Genomic DNA, 16,607 nt, shown 5'->3' with positions numbered 1-16,607 from the left:
CTGTAGCACTGAGTTTTAGGGGCTTGTTCCCCTGAAGAGTGATAAATACAGCAGATGCTCTGACTCAGACAGATCAGAATTTCCTGAAAATTCACATTTCCTGAAAAAGAGTAAAGATTAATTTTTTAGTGATTTTTGAGTTATTAGCTGAAATATGAAGTATATGACCCTATGTTGGCATATAAAAAGATATTTATCTTGGATGGGCACATTAGGATATGTATCTTGCATTAATCTGACTTGTGCATCAGGGTATGTATCTCACACTAATCAGATCACAGCAATGAGGTATGCTTGCATTAATCAGAGTGTCACAATACTGTCCCTCATGCCTATCACATCATGAAATTAGGGTACCACAATTTTTGCCTTTTGATTGCTCTTTTTGCAAAAGCTGAAAAGATCACAAAGTTATATTTACTTTCTGCGTCAACGGTCATGTGGACTATCTGTTTATTTTTGCTTTTAAAAGTTCTCCATGCTTCTGTTAGTCATCTTGTGTTTAAAAGGTATTTTCCTGATACAATTACATGTTAACTTGTTGCTATGGATTAGACTTTCTCAGATAGTATGCCATTTTCCAGTAAACAACCTAAATTTTACAACACAACCCCACTCCACTGAAAAAATTTCACATGGAACTAAATGCTACTGTTAGTCAATTTTCCATGTAATTCTCAAGTGCTGAGATATTATCTGGCGATCAAATTCACTTTTAGCTGCCTAGGACTTCATCCCATCACATGTCAATTCCTTCTAAACAGCCTGCATCTTATCATGTATTCCACACAAATGGGGCAAAGTACAGATAGGCAATTACCAAATAAAGAGCCCATGTTGTTATGCTTTGAAATATGATACTTTTCTCACCACTTTTCTGCACTAATGTTGTTCATTTTTGCTAACTTTACTCTCCATTTAACAATATCTTGATCAGAATCTTTCATAGGTAAATACTCTTTTTCTTTTACAAAAATGCAAAAATCAGTTGCTTAGTTTCCCATTTTGACCCAGCCATCAAAAAAAAAAATTTCTCTTGCATGCATAGCATGCCTATGTTTTAAGAATGTCCTTGTCAGTAACTAATATCAACAGTGAAAGAGTATTTTTGGACAAAAATAAAGGGTGTTTCAGCTCAGGGACAGTACTTGAAGTGTTACCAAGTGAACAATTTTGCCTTTCACTATCCCTACCATCAAATGGGAGGCCTTTCCAACAAATTAAGAATTAAAACACAACTATCATACCTTGTGGCTGACAAAGATAAATGCTTTAAAGTGGTAACTATGGTATTCTCTATTTCCTTTCTTCACATTTTCAATTTGTTTTTTCTCTTTTTTTAATTCTTCTTTGGTATTATTCTTTAAGGAAACAAAAAATCTTAAACCATTGCCTATGGTTAAAACCAAGCAGAGGGTAAAATAGTATGCTAAATATTTAACTATCATGACAACACTCCTTAGTATGACACACTGCACAGCAATTGGAATCATCATTTGTATGAATGTACTTCTGACTTTATGGGTCACTGTGGTAAGACTAAACTCTTAAAGATTCCCTGCCTTTTTGTAGACATACCACTAAGCATATCTATTTCCCAGAGAAAACTGGAAAACTAAAATACTCCTAAACTCCACCAACTTGGGGAGGACATTGGTTAGGAAGAGGAACAGGGGGCTGGTTTCACTTTGATATTCACAGGTGACTCATAATTCTCAAAGACTGTCTCACAATGTCATTGGGAAATCATCAAAAGAATAATTTACAGGCCTGTTAACAGCTTCATCATCTCGAAAATTAGTCTAATGCTCTTTGAGAAGTATAAAGCTACTAACTACTGGAGAAGCTGAACTGGGAGCAGCAGAAGCTGAGGGAAAAGTGGAGGGGGTGGGGGTGGGTGGGTGGGTCAACAACTACACATTCAAATAAAACTATCATTCAAATGGAGTAAAAATTATCACGTTCAATACGAACATACTGATCTACTGCGAAAAATAAAGTTAATCTTGATCATTCTTGAGGATATACATACAAAAATCAAGGTTGCTATGTTGAATTTGTACCAGATAAAAACATTTCACTCACTAAAAGCTGCAGACTCTTCCTCCGGCAGCTCCTCGTCGTCACCACCTTCTCCTTTCCTGAAACATCAACATGACGATGTTTTCGTTCCGCTTGTTCCTTGGAGTTAACTAATACAAAATAAAAGTCAGTCTATGACTTCACGTGCATTTGTTGTATAGTTAAGGGGAGTAAAACGCACAACTGTGAGAACGTTTGATGAGGCAGCTTTCACGTTCAAATCAATAACAATATCAACATGCAGAGGTGACACCCTGAAAAACATGATTCCGAAGAGCGTTGGCCAGTGTCAGGGCTGAACCAGGACGAGTCACAAGAGATATGATTTAACGAGTGTCCCACGATAATTCGCCATTTTGAAACCGTGAGGGGCTTTGAGACGAAAATAACCACCAGCTGCTGGTACACTTTATGATACATACACCACCTATTACAGTAGCCCATCACTATGGCGGAAAGAACGCATTTTAATTTTATCACATTTTGTAAAAAGGAGCAAGTATATTTCTCGGCGCTGACATTCATTCTTCCATAGCTCTTTTCTTTTGTTACAACGAGCATATCAGACTTTCCCGGAGAATCGTGATCGTGTGGTATTTTTGTATTTAATTTTTTTAATTCACACCGATCTATTTTCGATATTCCTTATTTTTTTTAGGAAGCCCAAAGTCACGAGGAGGATCCCCCAGCTACTGCTGGTCGTGCAAGAAAAAGAGAGTCCTTTTTTTGTAAGTTTTATATTTCACGTGTGGGAGCATGATTTTTTTTGTTCAGCTTGTAAGCTGTTGTATATGAGATTTTCATTTTCTATTTTTTTTCAGGAGGCGTTTGAGACAGACTCAAGCAAGCGCAACCAGATGGATATACAGTACATGAAGTCTATGCAAACAAAAGTATTTCAGTGTTTCCTTTTTTTAATTTTATATTTTTGTTTTTATATTTATTTATTTATTTGAATTTCCCAATGTAATTTAACAAGACTTGAAATAAAAATTGTTTTTTTAAGCCCATGATATCGGGTTTGAAACTGTTTGTATCTACATCCCTAACAATGCAGTACCTCTGGAATTTTTTTTATTCTAAACTAGCCCTACCTTCCTTCCTTCCTTTCTGTCTGTCTGTCTGTCTGTCTGCTTGGCTTTCTTCCTCTATTTTTGCTCTATTTCTCTCTTTTTGCTTTTAGATGCAAGAATGGTATGCTAGGACTAAGCTGTCAGCACTTTGCTTTGCATTTTGGTAAGGCCAGTTCTGGATTGCAACAGGTTTAATGCTTTGACAGTTTAAGGCACTGATTGGTGTTATTTATAGCCCACAGTATATTTTAAGTCTTGGAAGATATGGAACATTTTTCTGATTTCTCATTCACTTCTCTATACAAATAATACTTATTTTAACTGGTTTAATTCATTAAATTCTGAGTGCATTTTAGCATCATTTTACTTTGCATCTGTTATAATTACTTTATTTTGTTAGTCTAGTACCCACCTTTCTGCTTCCAGATTTTAATTTACAGTACAATACAGTTTGAATTTTTATTTCCTATAGTGCAACAAGTTTAAGCTCAAGAAATGGCAGCTGATGATGACATACCACCAGAAGACCCTGTGCAATTTAGAGTAGTAGATCTGAGTAAAACAGTAAAGAAATTTTAGCAAGCAAACTGGATAAACAGTTCATTTTTCACAGATGCAAACAGTTTTGGGGGTGATGTACTTGAAAGGCTATGCAATTTGTCTGTTCTAATCATACAACACACAATTTTGTTTCTTTAAAGTGCTAAATTGAGTAGTAATGCAGTTGTTAAATATAAAAATTTAAGCACCCATTGTCAATTTTCCCATAAATTTGCAGAATATATATGGTGTATTTTCGTGTCAGGAGATCTGAGCCTGGATGGGGGAAAGAAGCATGCAGATACGTTTGGTGGCCTGAAGAAGTTGAGCTCACAGATGTAAATAAAAGCAGCAAGTGACCACATCTGGAGGATTTAATTTCAATAATGCATTCATACAGAAATTGGAATCAACAACAGCACCCTCAAGAGGTTGACATCACAGTCTAGATGATTCTGCTCACAGTCCTGTGATTCCCATTCCTGTATCATCAGCACCAGCTTCTGCTTTTATTTCTGATCCTCCCTCATCTGCCCCTGAAGTTTTTGCAAGCCCCATTTGTCCTCCTGCTCCTTCATCAACACCTGCTGTCACCACTTCCATTTCTGATTCTCCCTTTGCAACTCCCAAAGGTCACATTCTGCCTTCTCTTCTATTTGAGGACATTGTTGAGAGGAAATTTGGGAGTGAATCAGTTCACTTTGGTAATACGTGGCAATCTGTACTGCAAACCTGCAGTGAACTGAATCAGATCCAAACATCAAAGATGCCAAGTATTCTAGGAAAACTGAATGAAGATGTAAGCTTCCTGTTATTAATTGAACTCCTTCTTTTTGTTCATTACTTTTTGTGCATGTATGTGTGGCAAACAAACATATTATTTCATTTATTTATTTCACAATTTAATCTTGTCTAGGATGCAAGTATTTTGTTTTGAATTTACCATTCCTGAACATTCTCTATATCATTTCATCAGCTGTCAGCTAAAGTTTTTATACCAGTTGTTTAGCTTGAAACTTGTTAAGGGGGCTATGTCCAAGCAGTTTGGTCCTACTAACTCCAAAAGGTGGATATTGTTTGTTTAAGGGTCCACTAATGCCAGGCCAATTCCAGTTCTTTAGTGTGATGTTCAAAAAGTTTTATTTTCAACTAAATGATTAGGGTTGGGGTATTTAATGAGGAATCCATCATGAGGGCAAACAATAATGAGAGTTAATTAACAACCTTTGACTATTAATATTAATGTTTTTTTGTTTACCAATTTGTGATCTACCTATTAATGCAAGGTGTTTTTTCCTTTCTTAGACTGAAATCCATACAATCATAAAGCCCCAAATTGCAAGGGACATTTTAGGGTGCATGGTCAGATTGCCTTGGGAGGTGACCTTAAATTTATCTCCTCACAGTCTGGAACATCTCCCGAAGATCTCTTCACATCAGTTTAACAGCAGTGAGAATCAGCGCAGACTTCCTGAGCAGTAAAAAGTTCAGTAAGAGTTATTGACTTGGATTGATTATCATCATCATTATTATAATTACTATTATCATTATTTTCATTTATAAATTTTATTGTATTGGTTGTTATTAACTTTATATTCTATTGCTTTTAGAGATTTTCCAGCTATGTTGACCAGTCCATTTATGAGCTTGGTCTGGAGCCCTTCTACTCAAGTGGGGATGGAAACTGCTTTTATAATTCATTATCCATACTCATGTCTGCACATGAAAGTGACGTTGAATTTTTTAGACCAGGTGTAGCAATGTATGGTCTTGCTCACTATGACCGCATTGTTGATGAAGTAAGAACAATCAGTTATTTTTTGTTGTTTGCTAAGCTTAATAGTGTACAATTTTAACATCCTTGTTTTATGTTTTAAGTGAACTTTAACAGAGGTTTACCTCTGGATCTCCTTTTCAAAGCTGAGACTGAGGCATAATAAATCAATCTCAAATTAATCTTTGAAAATTCATTTATTAGTTCTTTCTTTAGGTGCTTGTTTATGTGGTTGCTTGTTATACAGAAATATTTTAATCCAGCTGTTAGAGAAATTTGCTACTTTGATATTCTCAGATTACTTAGCAAGCAATATAAGGTTGTGGTTTTTTTCGTTATCCTCTAAACACTAACTGCCATTCATGTCAATTCATTTCTTTTCATCAACTTCATTTGTTTCATTGACTGCTTGCAAAACCCAAAATCCTTTGATCACTTTTGATAATTACACAATGATTTTTTGTGCACATGGTTTTCAATCATATTTGACAACTGTCCAATAAACTAATATTTGTAGTAGCTGGATAGATAGCTTTATTAAAAATCCCATGGCAGCCTAATAAGGCTGAATTGCATGATTATTTACAATACAATACTGGCTAAAATTGTAGGAATAGTAGTCATCTCAGTGTCGTGTTAACCATTCCTGTAGTTACTTATAACCCTCTCTTTAGAAGTAACTATTAACTGCATTTCGAAAAATTATATTCCGTTCGCAATATAACTTTAAAAGGAGTTACTTTGTGCTTTCTTACATATCTCTTTTTACAGAATGCGTGGCATTTTAGTGATAGAGGCGATGCTTTGTAGTGGGCAGCCAGTGTGAGCCTTTCACCAAACGAGGTTCAGGAAATTAAAGGCAAATCCATTCAGGAAATTGTCGCAAAAAGTGTCCGAAGCCAAGTCTTCAATGCCTTAAAGAATTTTACTGATATTGGTAACAAACTTGTTACTTGTTCGTTTTAAGGAATGGCTCACATTCTTTTGAATCAATTCCACATCTTTATCATCTTATTACGACCTGTTATCAGCTCGTTTCTCCAGGCAAGTTGGCATTACAATACTGACATTCGCATTTTTTTTAAAGAACTCTTACAGGTAACCTTTGCTGCCGGCTTTTTGAAGAAACCAATACAACAGCACTGCGAACTGTCTGCGGCTGTATGGTACAACACAAAACAAAGTCCTCCTTGTTGCTTCCAGCCAGACAGGGAAGAGGGGCCTTTTCACATCACCTGGCTGCCACTTACAGGACAAGGAAACACCTTCAACCATATATGCCTCCTTTTGCCGTGGAAGTGTGGTGCATTAGATGCTTTCTTGTGCGTTTTTCAGGCGAGGATTTAACACCCAACTTTCAAGTCGCAATGAGATGGTGCAGTGCCTTACCTGCTTTGAGTGGTACCACTGCGTTTGTTTGGGCATTTCTTTCGAAGAGGCCAAGGATTCCACCATAGTGGATTGTGGCTGGACGTTGCCCCACCCATATCGGAGCCACGACATGTGAGTGTACAGTGGAATCCCTATTGTTCGAACCTCCTGATAACTCGAACCCTTGAAATGCTGTTTCCCTTCCCTCAGTCAAACACTGTAACTTTACACCGATTCCTAAAGCTACCTTATTATTTGAACAAAGTTTTGTTTATCTTGAATGTTAGAAAAAATCTTGATTCCACTGTACTTTCTCTGTTTTGTTTTGGCTTGTTTATGTTTTTAAACTTAGCGTTCTGTTCATTTTATCCATTATATTTTGTAGATCGGTGTACTCAAACCAAGGTAGCATTCTACGGTTTCTAGCGAAGGCATATTTGAAGGTTTGTACGTTAACGATACACTTATTATAAAGAGTTTATCATAACTAAATTACGGGTTAAAGTTTGTATTGCTAAACATAATTGTCGGTTTTATTACACCACCATGACGCACCACATATCAAATTGTGGTCAGCAATGCATTGGCGAAAGTTTTGATCCAGGTGCTTCAGGAAATTGAATCCAGTCCGCTCTTAACTTCGCGTATTTTATCGTGTACTTTCTTATGTTTGATACAAATAGTGCGGTGGTTTAGTTATATATTGAAAACCCTTAATAACAGGAATAAATTTCAAGAAAATGATACAGTTATTGGTGGTTATACGTCTTAAGTTATTTAAAATGAAATAATTATTAGGTGCTACACCAGGTCACTTCTCTAAACCAACGAGAAAAATTCCTCATCTTTAAGCTTCCGATACGATGTACCTTTTCTGTGCTTAAACGATGACGAGAGCTCTGACACTTTCACGACTCAAAGCTGCAATAAGCTTGATGTTGGGAAGCAAGTTTCGTAAGCTGTTGCCTACTTGCATAATTTGAAACCTCCTTTGCTTCACAGAGACATAAAACCTGCCAATGTGCTGGCAGCTGAGAAAACTCACATCACAAAGTTGTGCGACATGGGTTTGAGCAAACTGAAGTCCGCGCTATCCCTTACTCACACGATTAGCTCAGCAATCCGAGGAACTCCCTCTTACATGGCCCCCGAATGTCTGCTTGAGAGGAAGAAAGCAGCAGTTCATTCAGATGTCTGGTCATTGGCATGTACGCTCGTTGAACTTTTCACCGAGATGGAATGTTGGGAGCAACTGTTGGAAGGTAAGGAAGCAGCGGCTGGAAGGAAAAGTGATGATTTCGACAGCGACGTTGAGTCACTTATTGCCATCATGAGGAAGAAAGAATGCCCGCACTCACTAGAATTCTTGCCAGACACAGTTGGTGCTTCCCTTCGGGGTATTCTCGTGGACTGTTTCAAGTATGAAACAAAAATGAGGCCAAGAGCTATTGACCTTGTAAATGCATTTTCGTAAAGGTTCTTAGAACTCACCAGTCAGTGTGAATAATGCTTGTAGCAGTTTAAATTGAATATTTTGGTAATTTTTCAATAATGAAATGTTTCTGTTCAAGGACACAACTAAGGCTGTTAGAGTTTAGTTGAGGAAGGAGGAGTATTAGGAAAGTCTAGGTGTTGTTTCGTCGACACACATGAGTTAGTTGAAATGGTTAGTTGCAAGATGTTGAGTGATCTGTTATAAAAATGCCATATTCATTCCTCGGCAATTCCCCACCGTTCCTCCTCTCCTCGTCTGGCCTGCCTTTCAGAAGGCATAATTGAACAACATGTTTTGACGAGTGTGGAATCTATGTAATATTAAGCTTCAATTATGACTACTCAAGCACAGTGAGATAATTGAGAGGTTCTAGTCGGAAAACAAAGTAGGCGGCGTTATTCCATAATTTTCATATATTCCGGGACCTCCTTGGCAATCAACATTTTTGACGCTATCGTTGATATTTTTAGTTAACACTCGAAGATTTTGTACATTATCGATCGATAGACTAACTGACCATTCAACATTAGCATCAGTGTTAGTACAATTTACAACTTTATGTCCTGTTATAGTACTATTACAGTTATGTTCTAGTTAAGACAAGTTATTCTCTTTCGGACATCCTAACGAAAAAGTACTTGAATTAGCTTTGTTACGGGACATGAAAATGCCACATACGGACAACATAATTTAAGTAATGAAACTGTTGCTTTACCTTTACTTGTTATGTGCTTTTCCCACACTAGTCAACACGCAAGACGAGGGGTGAAAGCTGGTAAAATGCGGCGAGAGAAAACCACAACGGTCGGATTAACTCATCCATTTTAAGAAATTGGACAATGTCACAGTACAATTTAAGAGCCTCGCGTTCATTTAAGGGTGGAGAATAATCTGGTTTGATCAATCTAGTTCTTCTAAATTCTTGTTATGTTCGACACAACTCTCAGCATACATTTCTTTGCATAGAGTTACATCCTTGATGTCCACATTTATCAAGTAGTTGTGTGACTAAAACCATTAAGGATCAGGGACTTTTCACTCACCGAAACATAACGACGCACATTGACGGATTTAAAAATTTTTTTCACCTTCTGAATACAGAATTCTGTGGTGAAAGGTATGATTTCGTGAAGTGTAAAGCCTCGAGTCTTAACTCTTAAGTCAAATTTTATAAGTCTGAAGTCCCTTCTCGGCTTTCGTAATGACACAACATCATTTCTCTCAATGGAAACTCTTACCGTTTTGTTTCTAATCGTCTTGTCGGCTTTTGTCGATCCCCCGGTTGGTAAAGCACCACCTAATCACAAATCCTTTGCGGAAACGTCATACAAGGTGTTACGTCGTGACTGTTTAACTCGACCTTTTAGCTTCCAGTCCTCCATTAGCTTTCCGATCTTGGTGCCCAGTCTACCTCAGCAAGCTTCAATGTTTTGAATGATTTTGAATAGTTCACGTCGGCATTTGTAGATCGATGGCAAAATTTCCAGTCAAATTGTACGTTTACGACCTCTGTAGAGGTATGGCAAGACAGCTGTCACCTTTTATACTTGGTAAGCTCGATAATAATAGAAGACTGCTTATTTTATTATGCGAGAAATATCCCAGCTGAAATATCTTTTTAATTTTGTGTTTCGCACTGTGACTCAGCAAAGATGCGACTGTTAAACACTTAATCCTTTAGAATAAAAGCCCAGAGTTAGTAAGTTTTAAAATTAGGGGAATATTTTAAGGGCAAATTAAACATTTATCCGACTTCATCTTTTTAATTGCAACCGAGCTGTCAGGTCTGTTTATTTGGTATGTAGATGTGATACCGAGCCAGCTTATTACATCTTAGTCTAACATCTACACATATACATTTATTAAGGTGGTGAAATCTGTACAGACATCACACCAACTATTAGTTATTTTTTCTGCACTTGTATCCATAGGCAAGCAAATCGATGGGATCTGGTATGTGCTTATCTTTTTCTGAATAGAATATTGGGTGATTTTTTTTCATTCCTAGCCTAGAATATATTTAAGATTTTAACTGTACTGTGTGCTCTGTCAATTATTCGCATCGGTAGTATGATTTTGATTTATAATTTTCAGTTTACCTTGGCCCATGACCAAACTATTCGTGGAAGGTTTTAAATGGCTGTGAACAAAGAGCATTGCTTGGTTTGAAATGTTTGATCAGAATCAATCATTTTAAGCCTTGCATACACTGTATAATTACCTTCTCCAATTTAGTCCAAAATTATCTCTAAGATCTTAACACTAATTCTCTTAACATTTAGCAGTAAATTAATTTTGGCTGTTCCTGAGAATTTGTTGCAAATCAGGCCTATATGTTGATAATTGGAGAGATTGCTTCTGAGTGACCTCAGAGCCTCAGGAAAGATATGACTTGCAGTAATTTCGTTGCTTGTACTCAGTCTCAATTTACAATTAATTGCAAGTGATCACATGTATGTATATTTTTGTTTGTAAATTAAATTGACTTTTCGTTTGATTCAGGACCGGGAATATATATAACGGTGTAATATGTGACTAACACAGTCTATATACTGTAAGATTTTACGCCACTAACTCAATCGGTAGATTAATTATAATAAATTAATACATAATGAAATTATATTACTGGCGTAAAATTTACCATTATAATAATGCGATCCAGTTTCATGCTTTGAAAGGCGTTAGGCCCAACGGTTAGCGAACTGAACTGCGGATCGAAAGGACTGAGTGGAACCCTGGGTGGGTTATTGCATTCTTGGCAAAGGCACGTCACTCCTAGAGTATCTTTCTCCACCCAGGAGAATGAATTGGTGCTCGTAAAGTGATGCCATGGATTTGCATCCTATCCATATGGAGAAGCGACACTCTTGAGTCTTACCTGCTTCGGCGCGCGGTTTAGGTCACTTAATCGCACGAGTGCTGCATGGTTTTACCAGTGTATTTTCTTTACCTTCTTAACCTTTCTTCGCGATTCTTTTCCAGAGACATACTTATAATTGTAGAGACGAGGGCTATTTAGGAGAGAACTTGTCTCAATTGTTTATCAAAACTTTCAAACTATTGTTGCGGCACTACTTTTCTTCGCGTTTTCCACCCGCTTTCTCTCTCTTGCTCCTCCTGTGACTATTGTGATTCACTGAAGTACGTTATCTCATTTGTGTAGTCTATTGGAGACCTGTATTAGATTTCTTTCAAATTGAGGAGGTTGCTCATTCAACGAACTTTTATCTACATGGCCTTTCCTCCACTCTCGGATATCTAGCGAGGAGCTCGTTCCTGAAAATCCCTGGGGGACGACGGTACCAAAAACTGTTTGGCAGCTATTTATGTCTACGTTTTTTATCGATATGTTGAGTTTTTGAAATTCAAAGAATTGAAATATTTGAGAAGTAAGACAATTCTGGCCGGTTAAGTTTAGGGAGTTAAGACACAGTCAAGTTCCTGTCAGGAAAATCCAAACCTCTGTCATTAAGACGGCCTGTAGAGATACATCGTAATACATTAAATCAAAATATGCATTATTTTGACAGTGAAATGGTCTATTTATTCCAGGTTTGCCTATACGGATGAGGAAGGGGAAGGGACGGAAGTTTGCTTTGGTTCTGATGCAAATGAAATTTTCGCCACCGGTCGGTCTGCTACCCAGTCCCCTCGGGAGTATATGTTTGAGACAGACATTGCCAAGTTCCACCTTATCGACACTCCAGGCATTGGGGATTGTCGAGGAACTGACAAGGACAAAGAACACTTTGAAAAAATTATGGCCTTTCTCAGCATCTACGACAAGATCCATGCCGTGGTGGTGCTTCTCAAGCCAAACAATGCCAGGTTGACTGTGGCCTTCAGATTTTGTGTTTTGGAGCTGCTTAGGCACCTTCACAAGTCGCTGCAATCCAACATTATATTTGCCTTTACTAACTCCAGGGGAACGTTTTATCAGCCAGGAGACACCCTGCCAGTTCTCAAGGAACTCCTGGAGAAGAACAACCTTAAAATCGACGTTTCGCCTTCCAACTATTTTTGTTTCGACAACGAAGCTTTCAGGTATTTATCTTTCCAAAGTCTAAACTTTATTCCAGAGAACACAGATTTTTTTAAAAATTTATCTACGTATTTCTTATTCCTTTTTCTTACACCAGACCCTAAATAAGCTTAGACTGTGGAGGATTTCAAGTTAAACAATTTTAACAAAAACCTTAAAGTTGAGCAGTAATGTGTTATCATTTTTTTTTAATGAAATAAATTTCAGGACTCCGCGTATTATAAGCTTATTTTTGCGATATGCGTTTAAACCTTGGTTAAGAAGTATATCGATTGCAAGAAATATCATTGAAAATAGGGTATTTAATTCATCGCGCTTCAATGGCCTTTGAAATAAGGAAAGTTACAGAATTGAGTACATGTGAAACTTTAAAGGAAAGGGGTTTTTTAACGGTTGCGTTTGCTTCGCTTGGTCACGTAATGATCAACATTGCTTTTGCCTTAAATTATTTCCGTTAAAACTCCGACATTTATTTGTAAAAAATTCAATAACACTACAGTTGAAAACAAACTGTGAGTTCAGAAGCCCATTTAGTTACTTTTAAAGTTCCTTTTCTACTTTGCACTGTATCCATAGTACATCACTTTTAACATCTTCGACCGTCGAAAGTTGTTCACCTTTTCTTCTTTGAACTCTCTAAAATTTCTCATTCTCCTGTAAATAATAAATATTTAACAACTAATTACCGGGATGGAAGAGGCTAGTACAAAGATATGACTTAAACTCATTTATTACTGTAATGATTACAATATTTTAGGGTACAAATCCTGCGCGTGTCGCTCAGATGTGAGTAGCAAAGAATAGCCGGAGTTTGAGTAGCCAATCAGGGCGCGCCTTCAACGCTATCTACTGTTTTACTCAATACTAAATAGATATATCTATTGATATATATTTAATATTTATGCATGTTAATATGCTTTGTCATCTACAGATTTCTTGCCTGCCACAGGATGGGAATTAAATTTACACCGAAAAATGTTGGCATCTACAAAGAGAGTTGGGACTTGTCGTGCGAAACTACGACCAAGCTCTTTGATAAAGTAATGGAGATGAAGCCACATGAGACGAAGGAGACGTTGAGCCTGAACAATGCTAGGGAATACACATTGGCCTTAGCCAAACCCATGGCGGAAACTGTCGAACTCATTAATATCAACTTGAAAAAGATTAAAGCGGAAAAAGAGAAGTGCAAAGCCTGCGAGAGCGACGTGAAAAGTTTTCAAGCTCAGTTAAAATTCAAAGGGTTTGATCTTACGTTTGTGAAACTAGAATACCCCATGACTGTCTGCGCTGGTCAAGGATGTAAGACGTATGTGAATGTTGGTGAAGATCGTGTGAGGCATACTGTCTATAATCAGATCTGCCATGATCATTGCTACCTTTCAGGAGTGCCCTATGAGACTATCAACAACGAGAAGCTTCGTGATTGTAAGGCAATGAACAATGATCTTTGCAGTATATGTTCTCACAGCTACAAAGTCCACATGCATATCACCTACAAAACTACTCTCGTACAGAATGAATTCTTATCTAAGGAAACACGGGAGATTATTTTTCAGAAAAAGGATATGAAGTCCCAGAAGGAAGAGTTCATTCGTCTTTTGGAAGCGCAAATTGATGAATTGAAGAAAGAAAAGAAATACATCTATGAAAGCGCATGCTTTTTCGGCGTCTTTCTCAAAAATAACGCCATGATCCCCTACAACGATGCCTTTGGCGAGTACATCGACATGCTAATCCAAGACGAGGAAGCTAAGGAGAAGGAGATCAGAGACCCTGAGAAGATCAAAAAGTTTGTGAAGGAAAAACAGGCTTATGAGGAGAAGAAAAAACTTCTCATCGAAACGATGGCATCGCGCTCTGAGGGAGAGTCTGGAAATCTGCACATAGAGCAAATCTACGCTAGAAAAGAAAAGCTCTGTTCTTTGAAGCACAATGGAAAGATACTGAAAGAGGCTCTAGGTATGATACTCCTTGCGTAGAATAACAAATCATTACATTTATGAAGTTTTCAAACACCGGCGGAAAAGGGAAAAATCAATTACGATTTGTTCACTCTTCATCAGGGAAAAGGAAATTTTAGTCATCTCTGAAAAAAGAGAGGGGAGAACCCAAAATAGAAGTTCACCTCTCTCGAGTTCGAAAGAAACAGCTTAGACCCTCTATAAATGCTACACTTAGAAGTTTTATTTATGATAAGAAGTAACAAATGAAACATTAGTGAAAAGTGCTTATTTTGTCTGTTTTAGATGGCGTCATGTCTGCAACACAGAATATGTACAAAGAAAGGTAGGGCAAAATAATATCACTTCTTTTTCGCATGTTGCATCGGGAGACCACCATGTTTATTGATGAAATAGACAGACAAATAAGCAGAGAAGTCGTCATATACAGACATCGTCAAACATTCAGATAGACGTAGAAAGATTTTAACGATTTGCGACACGTGGAAAATATAGGCGCCACGAAAATTTACATCCTCGAAAGACCCAAGACCTCCCTGCACCACCCGTTCACACCACAACTCATCACTCATCGCATGAGACGGGGGGGGGGGGGGGAAGGGAAGGGAAGGGGATGGACGAATGGGGGGATCATATGGTTCTCAGGGGGAATGGAGAGGGGATCAGTCGTCACTAACAGAGTATATATGGGAGACTATAGAAAACTGAATGCCAATTTACTGCAAGAGAGGGGGGTGTGGGTCCTAAAAATGTTAAATAGGCTTGGGGGGTGGGTAACAAGTGAGTTTTTTTGTGACACAACCCTCCAGAGGATAATGATCAGTGCCTGATATCAGATTATTGTGTGCGCACAAAATTTAATTTATTGGCATTGTTTTAAAGCGGATAGTCGTCTCAGGACTGCTATTTAGTGGGCCCTCCTCGTAATCCTAATGTGTAAACCAGATCTGTCTGTTATTATTTAGAGTCAGCTGCTTGCAAATCAACGGAAATGACCGTCTCTGGAGCAGCTTCCTCAACAAAGGGAACCCTTTCCGGTAAACTCCATCAGCGGCAACCTCAGCATCTCCCTCAGTTGGGAGGGAAAGATTAACGAACGTTTGCATAGTCAATGATTTGTGCTCGTGAGAAGATATTTTATAAACAACATAATTTTCTGTGCCTCTGGTAGGTGGCTGACTTGGTATGTCTTCGACAATTGCGCACTATAGTTTCTACATTTGCTGTTTCTTATATCTACATTGCTGGCTTTTTAAAGGTCGATTAATCATAAAAAAGGAAATAAGCGTATCAAATGTCTCCTAATATCAAAAATACCAGGTAGAAATCTCTTTCCATGTTGCTTTTTTAAATTTAGCAATACTTGCTTTGAAGCAAGACTTCGCAACCAAAGCAATCAAATAGAAAACGCGATATTTTGCGGCGGAGTTCAGCTGTTCCCAGAGGTGAACATTTTGCCAGTGTACAAGCTTGAAGAAAACTGTAATGGAATATTTCGAGTGCGATCAAATCTATTGATAGGGAAGTAAGAGATTTTTCGTAATGGGGAAAGTGTGATGACCGTTAGTCAGTCTATTGTAGTTTAGGGTTAACCGATAGGCCTTGGTTCCGTCTTTTAACTCTCAACAGAACAGTCAAGTAGCTTGTTTGATATTCTGCTCTCACGGCAAGTGATCGTTTTAGTTTAGCTTAGTTGTTTTAATTTCGTGCCTTCGTATTATTGAGAAAACAAAGATCAAAAAGAGGCCAGCGTAGGATTATTATGTTAGTGAAGAACCTCTTTCCTTAGTTTTCGATCAAATATCGATGTTTTAGTTTGTGGAATATTTACCTCTTCAACTGACAGCACCTTGACTCTTTCGTGAAAATGGTTTTTAGAAATAAGCCTTTGCTCAGTAGTTTTGTTGAAAGCAAGGTTTTTGGCTTGCAGGCAATCAGTTAGGTTTTGTTCCTTTTGGCTAAATTGAGGGCGTCGTCGTTTTCTAGTAGAGCATGTTTATCAGCATTTAGTGAGTTTCGGAGTGTGTTATTCGTAAGAAATTACCACGGGTTAAATCATTTAACACGATACAAAGATTTACCTTAGTTCTTACCTTATACTTTACATTAATTGAACTCTCAGCTTACGGCTTTCAACGGTTATACAACAATTAGATGTTAAGGGAATAAAGAAGTGTGTTTTATATCTGACTTTTATTTAAAGGGGAGCCCATAAAATAGTACTTAAGTCGAGACCAGACATACTTCTTCTACAGTTGTTAGTCTC

The 16,607-nt window shown here is 37.6% G+C and overlaps 2 protein-coding genes across 3 annotated transcripts in view; both read left to right on the top strand.

The window, feature by feature from the left end:
• Positions 1 to 10,832, top strand: part of LOC113679879 (uncharacterized) — a 28,280-nt gene extending 17,448 nt beyond the window's left edge. The window contains exons 1-6 of one of the 2 annotated variants that reach the window (XM_089189092.1): positions 3,748 to 4,494; positions 5,001 to 5,494; positions 6,241 to 6,406; positions 6,557 to 6,972; positions 7,226 to 7,283; positions 7,843 to 10,832. In XM_089189092.1, the coding sequence (XP_089045218.1) occupies positions 6,782 to 6,972; positions 7,226 to 7,283; positions 7,843 to 7,875 (282 nt within the window). In that variant the 5' untranslated portion in view covers positions 3,748 to 4,494; positions 5,001 to 5,494; positions 6,241 to 6,406; positions 6,557 to 6,781 and the 3' untranslated portion in view covers positions 7,876 to 10,832. Of the gene's footprint in view, positions 1 to 2,740; positions 2,811 to 2,903; positions 2,976 to 3,265; positions 3,319 to 3,627; positions 4,495 to 5,000; positions 5,495 to 6,240; positions 6,407 to 6,556; positions 6,973 to 7,225; positions 7,284 to 7,842 lie in introns of those variants that run through there. The other variant, XM_089189091.1, reaches the window with a different exon arrangement.
• LOC149036674 (uncharacterized) lies at positions 7,963 to 16,524 on the top strand. The gene is made up of 5 exons (XM_089189087.1): positions 7,963 to 8,102; positions 11,888 to 12,379; positions 13,309 to 14,339; positions 14,627 to 14,666; positions 15,307 to 16,524. Exons 1-5 carry the CDS (start codon positions 8,080 to 8,082, stop codon positions 15,380 to 15,382), a joined length of 1,662 nt encoding a protein of 553 aa, XP_089045213.1. The 5' UTR covers positions 7,963 to 8,079; the 3' UTR covers positions 15,383 to 16,524.
• Positions 16,525 to 16,607: the final 83 nt, after the last annotated feature.

Source organism: Pocillopora damicornis, chromosome 12 (assembly GCF_964200805.1).
Source record: "Pocillopora damicornis chromosome 12, jaPocDami1.2, whole genome shotgun sequence".
NCBI lineage: Eukaryota > Metazoa > Cnidaria > Anthozoa > Scleractinia > Pocilloporidae > Pocillopora > Pocillopora damicornis.
Note: the sequence above shows the minus strand (reverse complement) of the source record. Positions and strands in the feature narration are given on the sequence as shown.